We start from the raw sequence: 13,129 nt of genomic DNA on the forward strand, positions 1-13,129 counted from the left end.
TTAAGCACGATATGAAGATAGTCAGAGCACTCGCAGAACTTCATCAGATGAAAGATGAGCAGTTGGAAAGCCGGAAGACTCTCCTAATACTCTGATGCTTTGGCATATGTGCATCTTGGCACAAAGTGCCACATGGCAAAAGAAAACGGAAGACCTGGAAAATAGAATCTGTCAGGATCCTGATCATTGGCTTGCCCAGAAAAGGGGAGTATCTCAGCGGTCAAATCATTTCTGGAAAATGGGCTCGTTCACCACATACTTTGCAGTGGAAATGGCTCATCACCTTCTAGGTCCAACCGCCTCCATCCGTCGCTTCACTTATGCCAAGATCCTGTACTGCAAGGACAGTGATCAAATTATTTTGGAAATATATGTATTTATATATTATATAGTGGAGAACAATTTGCAATTATAAGTGTGTATATCTCTATATATAATCAATAAAATAAGGTGCACAGATTACCAGCAGACCAAAGTAGAAATGTGTCTATATGCTGCCACACTGCTATGGTTATACACAGTAACCGGTTATAGATACAAAGGATATAAACAACAGGCGCAATAACAGAAGAGGGTAATAAATACTGGCTATAAAGGTACATATGCAATTGAAAGATTCGTTAAGAAAATGATGGTCCAAAGACCTGCGGAACCTGTAAAGGAAAAAGAGATTCCAATATGGTGACGTACGTTTTGTATTGGCGTGTACAGCGCAAACTAGGCAGCTACTTACAATGTAGCAGATATTTCAGGCATTTCTATCAATCAATCCTATAAGCTCCCCAATTATCACTAAGATTGTAAGCTCTTCAGGGCAGGGACTTCTTTTCCCAATGACTACTTTTCTGTGTGAAGTGCTTATCCCTCTTATGTCCCCTATTTTTATGTTGTGTATTAGAGCTGTACTTTGATCATGCTATACAAATAACGATATATACATACATATAAAACTGATAATGCTGAAGAAAAATATCTTTATATGGATAGATGGTCTTGATATTCGTCAGTATTAAACGATTTCTATAGCAGAGGTATTGTTCTGTGCTAGAAAGTGTATCTCAGTAAGGGAAGGGTGTAGGCTTCCAGATTTAAAGCTCTAGATAGACCCTATTAATCAATCTTTACCATGCCAGAAACGGCTGATTCCTAAAGGCTGTGCCGATACATTTGAAGCCACCTGGTCCGTGTGGGTTGAAAGTCCCCTAGCAAATTGAAGTGAATATTGAACTGCTGCTGGATTTGTTATTATTTGTTACTCTTTGGTCTTTTGGTCTGGCCGACTATGCATCTGTTTGTTACTGTGTTATTTTTTAGAATGGCTGACTTATGTTTTTATATAACTTTTTCTATATTAATAACCTTCATATAGCGCTTCTCTCCCAATGGGACTCAAAGCACTTTGCAATCACAGTATAATACGCAGCACATTTTACAGGCACCGTCCTTGTCCAGATGAGTTTACAATCTATGTTTTTGGGCCTGAGGCACAGGGAGGTAAATTGACATGCCCAAGGTCACAAGGAGCCGACACCGGGAATTGAACCAGGTTTCATGTGCAGTCAGTTTCTTTACTCACTAAGGCACTCCTTTTCTTTTTATAAATGATCGTATATATGAAAGTGCATGCAAGGATGCGTTCATTCTTCACAGAGCTACTTGATTTTGGGAATGCTTTTTATTTTTATTCCTATTCATTTAAATGTCTGATTTTTCACGAGCATTAAGGGAACACCCATGGAGCATCCCTCTCCAGGTGATAAAACAGACAGAAACAGGGTGTTTTTCCTTTCTTCTACAGATGTGCAGCCAGGTACACGTCTTTTGTAGATGACGGTGATCTGGGATAATCTTGCTGCTGCAGATCATTGCTCATGAACATTACTTGATGACTGTGCCCAGCTTCTTTTCGTCGGAGAAAGACAGAAGTTGTAAAAAATATATATATATTTTTGTAACAAAGGCTGAACAATTACAGTTCTGTTATTTTATTTTTTGCAGGCAAACTTTTCCACATTGATTTTGGATATATTCTGGGAAGAGACCCCAAGCCTCTCCCACCTCCTATGAAACTCAACAAAGAAATGGTGGAAGGAATGGGCGGAACTCAGAGTGAGCAGTACCAAGCGTTCCGCAAGCAGTGCTACACCGCCTTTCTGCACCTCCGCAGGTACCGCCGGCCAGACTCGCTTCCATTCATTCGCACCACGTGTCCCTGCGCCGTCATTTATTTATCAAATGTTTTACCTGGATGTAATGCATTGAGAGTCACCTCTCGTTTTCAAGCATGTCCTGGGACCAGAGTTATGATGACAAATACACAGTTACATTACATTAACTGGGTTATCCATTATATATAAAGACATTAAATTAATTGGATTATACATTATATATAAAGACATTGACTGTTCATGCAAAGATTATAGATGTTATATGTAATGCAGGGGTTCTCAAATCCAGTCCCCAAACCCCCCTCCCTTCCATCCAGCAGCTCGGGTTTTCAGGATATCCAAGCTTCAGCAGAGGTGGCTTAATCAGGAGCCCCTGATTGAGCCACCTGTGCTGAAGCAGGGACTGATTGAGCTACTTGTGCTGAAGCAGGGACTGATTGAGCTACTTGTGCTGAAGCAGGGACCGATTGAGCACAGCTGGCTTAATCACGGATATATCCTGAAAACCTGAAGTGTTGAGGGGGGGGGGGGGGGGTTACCTTGAGGACTGCAGTTGAGAACCCCTGCCGTCATGTTGTAACGGTTGTGCTCCCACGCACAAGACAAGGATGGGGACCCGATAGTGAGGTGGAAAAAAGACGCAGGAGACTCGAGATAGGAGAAGTTGCCGTGCAGCTGGGGAAAGATGCACGTAGTCAGACACCACCACAGGGTTGTGAGGTATGCCACTAGTGAGGATCAAGGAGGAGGTAGGGTCCAGAGCACCAGGTCACAATAGAATTACTTCCTGGAGGACGTCCAGCCTCCTTAAAGGCATAGTTCCAGTAACTGAAGAGTGCAGCAAAACTAAATACAAAGTAATGGTTCTTTAGTTGAATGCTTTGGCCAAAGTATTGTAAGCCTGCTACCACGTCAAGGTATACCCTAATCAGCAGGTCCTACACTACCTGCAACGATAAACTAACCTCAGTAAAGAAAGGAGGAATGTCTCAATCTTCCGGTAATCCAAAGGAGGTGAGTAAAGGTCCCAGAGGAAGTCCAGGCAGGGACAGCATGTGATGGCAGGCACAAGAAGCATAGAGTACTGGAGGTAGTACTTCGCAGGACCCAGGGCAGCTAGCAACTGACTATTTAAAGGGCAGCGGCAGCTGTTAGCAATGAGAGAGTCAGAGAGAGGTTTACTTTGTCAGGAGGAAGAGTGCAGGATTTGCCAGACAGAAAGATGGTGTCGCTTGCTTCAGAATGCTTGAAGTCACTTCCTGTAGAGAAGACAAGGCAGAGGCGGAGCAGAGGTGTGGCCTTTGTGGAGACAGGGAAGGGTTCAGGACACAGACAGACATCAGATAATCTTGACTCGCAGCTGGAGGGCGGCGATCAGAAGTTCAACAGGCAAGGGGGGGCGTGTTCCGCGAATCGTCACACATGTATAGCAGTACCCATACACCTGTCATGTTGCATGTCTTAAAAAGTAAATTATTTATTGGTTTCCTTAGAATATTAAATCGCCCTTAAATTACCATTTTACGTTGTCGGATTCTGTGAAAAATCTGTTTATCTTTTCTTTGGGTTCCGTTGAGTGTCTGACGATCAGGTACAGGTGTAGCAGGCAGTGTTATGTTCCTTAATCGCACAGAAACGTGTTCTCTCTGGCACCTGTTCTAACACGTGATGCCTCGCTACTCGATTTCAGCACATAGAGCAGTGAATAACAACATTGCAAGATTGTGACTACAAGTGATGCGATGTCACACATCACCACGCGGTAACAGGAGCAATAATGCCCACTACACCTGTACTTATGTTTATCCGTTTCAGTAATAATGGCATCATCATTTACAAAAATAACTCTTTCCATGTAAATTTCAAAATGGACAAAGTCCTTTAACCAAAAGGCATTTGATAATGGTTGTAAAAAATGAGTTAAATATGTATTCCATTTTTCTTTTCCTTTACTTCCATTAACCAACTTCCACAACCAGCTCTAATACCAACCTTGCCCCTGTTACTAGTTTTAAATACTTGGGCATTTGGTTTGACTCCCATTTAACATTTGAGTTGCACATTAATACCCTGATATCCAAAGTCTATGCCAAACAAGGTGTACCTAATAGGAACAAATCCTCCTTAAGTCTGCTGGTGAGAAAGCGTGTCGCACAGCAGATTCTAATGCCAATTCTAGACTGAGGACATAGTATACGGCTCGGCACCCCGAACCCACCTTAGCAAACTTGATACTCTCTACAATTCAATATGCTGTTTTGTCCTCCAATGCAACTACAACACACATCACTTCGAAATGCCAAATAGCTAGATTGGCCATCAATTGAGTCTAGGCGCAAAGTTCATCTTTCCTGTCTTGCCTTCAAATACTTTCTGGGCAAGCTACCCGTCTATCTGAACAAGCTCCTCACCCCTACCACATGCAGCATTTATCATCTGAGATCTGACTCCAAAAGACTGTTCATGGTCCCAAGGCTCAACAAAGTATCCGGCCGCTCCTCCTTCTCTTACCATGCACCTCACAACTGGAACAATCTACTGTAGACTCTCACATCCACCACCAGTCTAAGTTCTTTCAAAACTAAAGCTGTCTCTCATTTTAATCTGGTTTGTAACTGTTACATACCCCTATAATATATATTATCTCTTACTGTGCATGCAATGTATTTATATATAATGTATAACCCTGCTCACTTAATGTAACCATGTATTTGTCATCATTACTCTGCCATGGGCATACTTTAAAACGAGAGGTAACTCAATGTATTACTTCCTGGTAAAACATTTTATAAATAAATTAAAAAGATGTCAGTCGGCTACATTTAGCTAAATGAACATGCTCTCCCCCTTCATGCACTTTCATCGCCAGTTGTATGGCTTGTAATATACCATGTTTACCAATGTGATATATTCCTAGCTAGTCTTCCGCTCTCCACAGTTCTGCCCCTCCATACGTCTCAGACCTGTTCTCCCAATACTCCGACATGCCCTCTCCAATCTGTCTGCTCTCCTCTTTTAAAACCTCTCATTCCTGCCTACATCACTATGTCCGGGTATTGCCTCACCAATGGAACTTTAACGGTACCCTGAAAACACACTTCTTCATGGACATCTATATCTGACATCCTCCATACACACTCAATATATTGATACCAAGCAAAGTGCTGCCCCGCTGTAAACTTCCCAGTCAGCAGCTTGTAGAACAAAGCCAATCTTTTCTCCTCTCTGAACGCTTCATAGGGTAGGTGCCCCTTATCTAGTCCAGCAGTGTATGCCACTGTTGTATAATGTATGCAATTCGTCCTGTTTGATTGTCAAAATCTACAAAGTATTTTGAAATGGGGCCTTGTAAATAAATAAATAAAATAAATAGTTGACAGATCAAACGATTCCAGTATGTTGTTAACTCAACGTTGATGAAACATACTGTGCAGGCTTGGGTTGTGCAATTAAACAGAATAAATCTGTTTTGATAAAAGCCTTTTGTTGGGGAAAACCATGGTAGGAATGACATTAAAGGATGTCATTTAGGACAGCTGCAACAATTACCATATTAATTCTTGTTTGTTATGCATCATGTGCGTTCAGCCTTCTGATTTTTGGGTTTCGAAGTGCGCAACCTCTTCCACTTTCCTCCGTGGCACAAGTAGTTACCTCGTGAATATATTACAAATGTCAATTACGTTGACAATGTCTGAAGTGCACATTAAACAAACCGTCCATGGCAGAACTGTAATTATTTGTATCATTAATCCACGGGGAGACCAAGTTTTGATATTACCTTCCCAAAGGTAATAGACGTCTAACCCCCTGGCAGAAATAATTAACAGTAATATTTGTTCTCCACACTAATATTACAATACTTTATTTGCATGATCAACTTTTACAAATTGTATTCTTTGTCGCTCCAGTTTGAAAGCCATATTTGCACATTGACATTACAATTCATAAAAACGGAGGGATAGCTAATTAAACATGAATGATCTGTAATAAGGTGACAAGCTTTTGCGTCTCAAATACCGATGTGAAATGATAACTGAAGAAATGCAAAAGGTGCTTTGTCTCATTGAAAGGCGACATAATAACTATACCTTTTTATAAACTGTCATTGATAATGGATCAGCAGCACAGCAACACAGAACGAGGAAACAAAGACTTGTTATTAATCAGGAGTCGGAGTAAGTCCCTTCCCTCTCTGTAATGAGGAAGGAATTACCCTGTGTAGGTTGTACATTCAGCATCAGTCAAAGTGAGTTTTACCGAAATGAATTTATTACATAAAATTATTCCTGTTCTGAAACCTGCTCATGAGATCATTTGTCAAAACCATTTTGGTTTCTTTGTTCTGCTTCAAGAAAAACGTGAAGCAGTTTGCTGCCAAACGATTGCTATGAGTTTTTGCATACTATTTCCTGGGCTGTTTACTTCCTGCAGTTTGAGTGCAAGATACAGTGTGTGAAGGATACTGAAGCGTTTGATCTTATCTGAAGAAGGAGAGAGAGGACCAAGCAAAGTGTGGTGGGAAGGGACATTCAAGAAGAAAGCATTAGTGCCAGGGGTGGCCAACTCCAGTCCTCAAGGGCCACCAACAGGCCAGGTATTAGGGATATCCCTTATTCGGCATAGGTGGCTAAATCAGTGGCTCAGTCAATGACAGCCACTGATTGAGCTTCCTGGGCTGAAGCAGGGATATCCCTAATACCTGGCCTGTTGGTGGCCCTTGAGGACTGGAGTTGGCCTTCACAAATCCTACCAGTGCTGATAAACTAAGATAGGAAAGTACAGCTCTCCACTATGTACAGTATATGGGGAAAAGAAATCACCGTCTAAGAAACAGACCAGAGTAGTGGGGATTACATGTATTCACGTATATTTATGATGAGTCAATAATCCATTATTATTGTTACATTCCTATTTATTTCGTGTTTAACACGTATTAACATTTTTAATTCAAATATTTTCCTTTCGCGATTTGATTTAAACATACCTTAGAGGGCCCCAATTCTAAGATTATTTATTACATAATCTGCTTTTGAAAAATGTCTAATATTGTTATTTTCTTGACTGTGTGTTTTTTGTGCCCCTGTGAATATTAATCTGTTTCATTTATGAAACTGATTTTTCGGCATATCATTCCTGGTAACCTCTCCGTGGATAATGTACACCGCATTCACAAGCATATCATTCTTTAGTGTTGAATATTTAATGTGCATTTAATTAGACTGTAATATGTACAGTGGTATTATGTTAATTTTTGGATTAAGCAACAACTATTGTGCCTCATTAGTACAAATTGGGCCTGGTTAGTGCATGTCCAGTGTAGTCTCCAGCCCTGGTCATTGTGTAGTGTGAATAATATTTAGGAAACCCATAGAATTAGCAGAATCATTACACATTTTATTGATTCTCTTTTTGTTCGGTATTATGAATATATCATCAATGTAACAGTAATATTTGTAGGGCTGCTGGTGGAATACATTTAACTTGCTGGTTACTCATAGCAGCATCCATGATGGCAACAATGTGCAAGACTTGTTTGATTCTTCAACAGTGAAATCTGCCTGAAAGTCTTGGGTGCTGTGGGTACTAGGATGGCAACAGAGTATGTCTTTCCATGACTTGTCTGTAACAGATGTGTAAATGCATATTTCTGTGAGCTTCACAAATCCTACCAGTGCTGACAAACTAAGATAGGAAAGTACAGCTCTCCAATATGTACAGTATATGGGGAAAAGAAATCACCTTATTTTGTAGCAGGATTACCCCAGATATATAACATTTATTCAGTGGTGCTATTTTTTAAACATGAACTTTCTCCAGGCGTTGACTGCTATTGAATCTAGTGAACATTATACAGTATACAGGCATACCCCGGTTTAAGGACACTCACTTTAAGTACACTCGCGAGTAAGTACATATCGCCCAATAGGAAACCGGCAGCTCGTGCATGCGCCTGTCAGCACGTCCTGAACAGCAATACCGGCTCCCTACCTGTATCAAAGCTGTGCGCAAGCGGGGAGACTATAGAGCCTGTTACACATGTGTTATTTACATCAGTTATGCACGTATATGACGATTGCAGTACAGTACATGCCTCGATAAGTGGGAAAAGGGAGTGCTTCACTTTAAGTACATTTTCGCTTTACATACATGCTCCGGTCCCATTGCGTACGTTAATGCGGGGTATGCCTGTATTTATCTTGTCTTGTTGGCAGCAATGTTGCTGGTGAGTTCAGTTTATGCAGAATGCAGATCTCCCAGTGGTATAACCGGGTTTGTTTTTTTTCTCCTCAGAGCGCCCCAGGATAAAGTACGCTAAAAATACATTTTTAAAAATCTTGCGCAGCGGCCATTTTGCGATCTCGGTTATAACGCGGTCACATTATGTGGACTCCGAGCACCGCTTTATAATGGGGTTCAGCTGCACTTCAAGTGTGCGGAGGAACCCTCTAAAGGCTGCTCATTATGCACATATATATGCATACAAACAAATAGTGCAAGCGCAAATAGAATGGTGACTTAATATACCGTATATATAATCCTTATAGTGATTAGTGATAAATAGATAATTACACCGTCTTTGGAAATAATGCAGCTCCGAAACAGGACTCTCCAAGTCCAGAAACCGTGGTGGGCAGCAGAACACGGGGCGCAGATATATCCAAGAACATATAGAATAGAGAAAAAAACAAAGGAGCAAAAATAGTGCAATGATGTACAATGATAGCAATAGATCAGGAATGTGTGGTATTTCACTCACATGCTTCAGATGATAATCAGGCGTTGTAGTTATTATGAGTAACCGACTCTTGTGGTGATGTCAAAATTGTATCCAAACACCCATCACAGCATAATAGGTCAACGCCAGTTGAGAAGAGGGGGAGGGGAATCCCACATAGAAGAAGACAAGCTGCTTTATCAAGTTAATATCACAAAGTAAAGCGCTTACATAAGCAGCTTTGGGAAGAGCATTCAGACCACCCAGGGTCATAAAGGACTACAAACATATATATGCACAAGCAGAAGGGACGTGGCAGCCGTGCATAACCCTGGCGAATACTGTTCCACCCGTTCCCTTACACTAGGAAGTATTTACCGGAACACCAATTACCTCTCCATTTGTTTGCATAGCAAGTCACACGTTCGATCTCACACCCGCGGTAAAGTGTTAGCAGGGGAGTAAGGGTGTAACAGTCTTTGCATGAGCCACCTGTGCTGAGGCTGGGATATCCTGAAAACCTGACCTGTTGGTGGCTCTTGAGGACCTGGAGTTGCCCACCCACTCAGTGTAACATCTGCTACTGCTCAATACCTCTAATATTTATAAGTAATTTGTCTAAGTTTACTGCATCCATAGAAACCAAGTACTGTACATCTGTTTTTATCATCTTTACCTGAGATCCGAAGAAAATGGAAACGTACTCATTTTGCTCAGAAAACCAGTAAATCGTGTCCTTTAAGGGGGACAGAATTTTTGGCAAGAAAACCAATTTCACACACCAGATAAGTTGTTTCGAAGCTGCATCAATGTTACCTTAGTGGAGCTGCATGAGCTTATTGCACCCATGTGGTAAGGCCCCACAAGCACTTTAGCGTTTACCAGTCTAATTCTGCAATAGCATTTCTATCTGCTGTAAATTATACAGCCATTTTGGGGGAAAACTATAACTAGATAATTGAAGTCACATTTCCCTGGACTCCTTTTTATTTGTCTATTGTTACAGCAGAAATGGAAAACAAATTGTCTTTCTACCCTTTGAATATAGTAGGTGATGGTACAATAAAAAAAGCTATAAAATGTAATTCTTTAATTAACTTAATAATTAATATTTTCCCTAACGACTGCTCTATAAAACCATTTAAAATGCATTTTTTAACATACTTACAATGCTTGCTGTTTCAGCGTCGGATGCACTGAGGGTTAGACACCAGGGGCCTGATATAGACAGCAATGCAGAATATATTGTTTTTAATAATTGTTACCCGTTATAGGAAGCGTATTACATGAACATGTTTGTAGTTCTTTACTAATTTACTATAGGTGATCTGCCATTGTTACTTTCTATTAGAAATAGAAATATATACTGTAAGACATATTGGGAGTGTAGGACCTACTGAAATGGATTTTGTGTGACAGGATTGTAGTCTTAAAATATTTTGGCCAAAGTATTGAAGTAAATGACCCATATTTATGGAGAAAGATAAAATACATAGTAATGTACTAAATAATGTGTCATGTTGGATGTAGCATTGGGACCTTTTTGTTTCTTGTTGTATACTGTACATTAGGTCACAAACCCAGTAGCACCCCAAATGAGTATATATATATATAGAGATAGATAGATTGATAGATAGATAGATAAAGGTAGAGATAGATAGATAGATAGATAGATAGATAGATAGATAGATAGATAGATAGATAGATAGATACAGTAGATAGATAGATAGATAGATAGATAGATAGATAGATAGATAGATAGATAGATAGATAGATAGATAGATACAGTAGATAGATAGATAAAGGTAGAGATAGATAGAGATAGATATATCTCTCTCAGTGAGTAAAGAAACTGACTTGTACTGAGAGTTTGAAGCAGGGGAGCCTGGTTCAATTCCTGGTGTCGGCTCCTGGTGACCTTGGGCAAGTCACTTTATCTCCCTGTGCCTTGGGCACCAAAAACATAGATTGTAAGCTCCACCGGGCAGGGAATTGTACTGAGGTGCTCCGGGCACCGTACCATTCCAGTGTCCACAGAATCAACCACCCACCTAAGTGTGTGAGACAGCACTGCCCCACTAGCCCGTGTATAGTTGGTGCACTTTGGTGAGATGAGGTACCTGCGCGCAGTGATGCTGATGGAATCCACGGATCCAGTGACGGTAACCTCTAAGCCTCCACCTCTACGTTGGGTCGGTCCCGCTGGGATTGTACCACCATATGCAATGTCTCTTTGTGGCATGTGTCTGGTCCCAGATCACCTGAGGTCAGGATGCCGCCGCGTCCTGGCTGTGTCCCTCACTTCAATGCTATGGGCCTGTCCCTACAGCAACCACAAGCTGAGGGGAGTCAGGGCCTAGCTGGGGCCTAATGGGGTCTCTGGCCTAGTACAGATGCTAAAGACACATGCACACATGCACACATACACCCTACCCTGATGGCGTCCCTGCTCTGACTGGCGCGCTCCTCTTGCACGCAAAATGTATATTTTGGTGAGCAGGAGATTGCCGCTGCCCTATTGGCTGTTCGCGCCCACGTGATCGCAGCCCCTTTACATGATGGGGCTTGTAGTTCCCCAAGGAGCCTGCTCTATGGCCGCCTCGCGCGCCTACCACTGCGCATGCGTGGCATCTTGCGCATGCGCAATGGAATCCAAGATGGTGGAGCCCTGCAGAGGGAGCCGCCAGAGCCTCCTGCGAACCGATCGCTGCTCCATACTTCCCGCAGTGCCGCCCGCACCTGCCCCTGCCTCCTCTGTCCGGCTCGACCTCGCCGGGAGGTAGGGGGACACTGGGCACCAGACATTTGAGGGCTTCCTTGCATTGATGGCTCACATCAGGTCCTACTGCAACATTTCGATGGGGTTTACATATGGACTTTGACTAGGCCATTCTAAAATGTAGAATTTCTTCTTCTGTAGCCATTCTTTTGTAGATTTACTTGTATGTTTAGGATCTTTGTCTTGCTGCATGACCCACTTTCGTTTTAAGCTTCATCTCACAGATAGAGGGCCTGGCATTCTCCTCTAGAATCTTCTGATACAATGCAGAATTCATGGTTGGGTTAATGATGTAAAGAAAAAGAAATGGGACGTCGCTCAAACCATAATATCAAAAGTACTATATAGAGAGAAAAGGCCTGGTGCACAGGGAATAAAACAATATAGTGAAAGAAAGTGACAGAGGTCACCAAAGTCCCCTATTAGTTGCACTCACGGCAGGAACAAGTTACATGACTAAAAGATGCAAATATCCTCAGTATGGACTCAAAGTACCAGGTAAGATGAAATAGTAACTAGAAGATATAATATCCACAGATGGACAGATGTCTAAAAAACAAATGAACATAATCCATAAAGGACCATGTGTCCACAGAAAATGTCTAATGGCCTAAGGTATACCAATGGCATCCACTATTAAAATCCAAAAAATAAAAAAACCTTTAATACATCATTTATAACGCCGAAAAGCAAGTGACATAAAAAATAAAACGAATTGTGATGTTAAAATACCCCTGTAGGGGAGCGGGTGGGAGGGAGCAACCAATAAAGTGAGGGATACCAGATCAGTAGTAATAAGTATTGTACATATATCTCATGGTATCCCTAGTGTTATTACCAAAGCCATGCTGGCTCTGTGGGTAGGTCAGGGAAAACACTTAAACCATAGGTAGCCTATGTAAAGGGGTGTAAGGTCATCAGTTCATAGGATACCAATTGTATCTATATGTATATATGGTGGTGCGCCTTAGGGAGGTACATATAAATATAAACTCCAGTCAAAAACCTCCTAGTATACCCACGATTGCATATACATAAGCAGTTAGTAAATGAAGGTGATACGACCGTGCTCCTAACGTTACTGTGAATGCCCCGACCAATAATAACTCCCAACAGATGCTGCTCCACTCCACGAGTACTCCCGCTCTCAGACGCCCACAAGTGACGTCACACCCCGACGCGTTTCGTGTGGTGCTTCACACTTCATCAAGGGGGGAGGAGCTAGTGCTGTGAATGACTCGTTCACAGTTATATTTGAGGCCAGGAAGGAGGCTGGGCTAGACTGCCCAATGGATGTGCACGCTGCTGCTGTGAATTGATCAACCAGTCAGCGTGCACACCTAGAAATACAAAAGTAATCAATTAAATAACTAAGTAAATAGATAAGAGGTGCATGAACACATGTGTATTGCCCTGTCAGTGTACATACTTAGCACAGCAAATAACGGATGCGTGTGCCTATAC

The 13,129-nt window shown here is 41.7% G+C and overlaps 1 protein-coding gene across 2 annotated transcripts in view; it reads left to right on the forward strand.

Moving 5' to 3' along the window:
* The window catches only part of PIK3C3 (phosphatidylinositol 3-kinase catalytic subunit type 3), a 248,129-nt gene that overhangs the window by 166,375 nt on the left and 68,625 nt on the right, over positions 1-13,129 (forward strand). For both annotated transcript variants that reach the window (XM_075585255.1, XM_075585264.1), the window contains one exon: positions 1,999-2,167. In XM_075585255.1, the coding sequence (XP_075441370.1) occupies positions 1,999-2,167 (169 nt within the window). The remainder of the gene's footprint in view (positions 1-1,998; positions 2,168-13,129) is intronic.

Source organism: Ascaphus truei, chromosome 1 (genome assembly GCF_040206685.1).
Source record: "Ascaphus truei isolate aAscTru1 chromosome 1, aAscTru1.hap1, whole genome shotgun sequence".
NCBI lineage: Eukaryota > Metazoa > Chordata > Amphibia > Anura > Ascaphidae > Ascaphus > Ascaphus truei.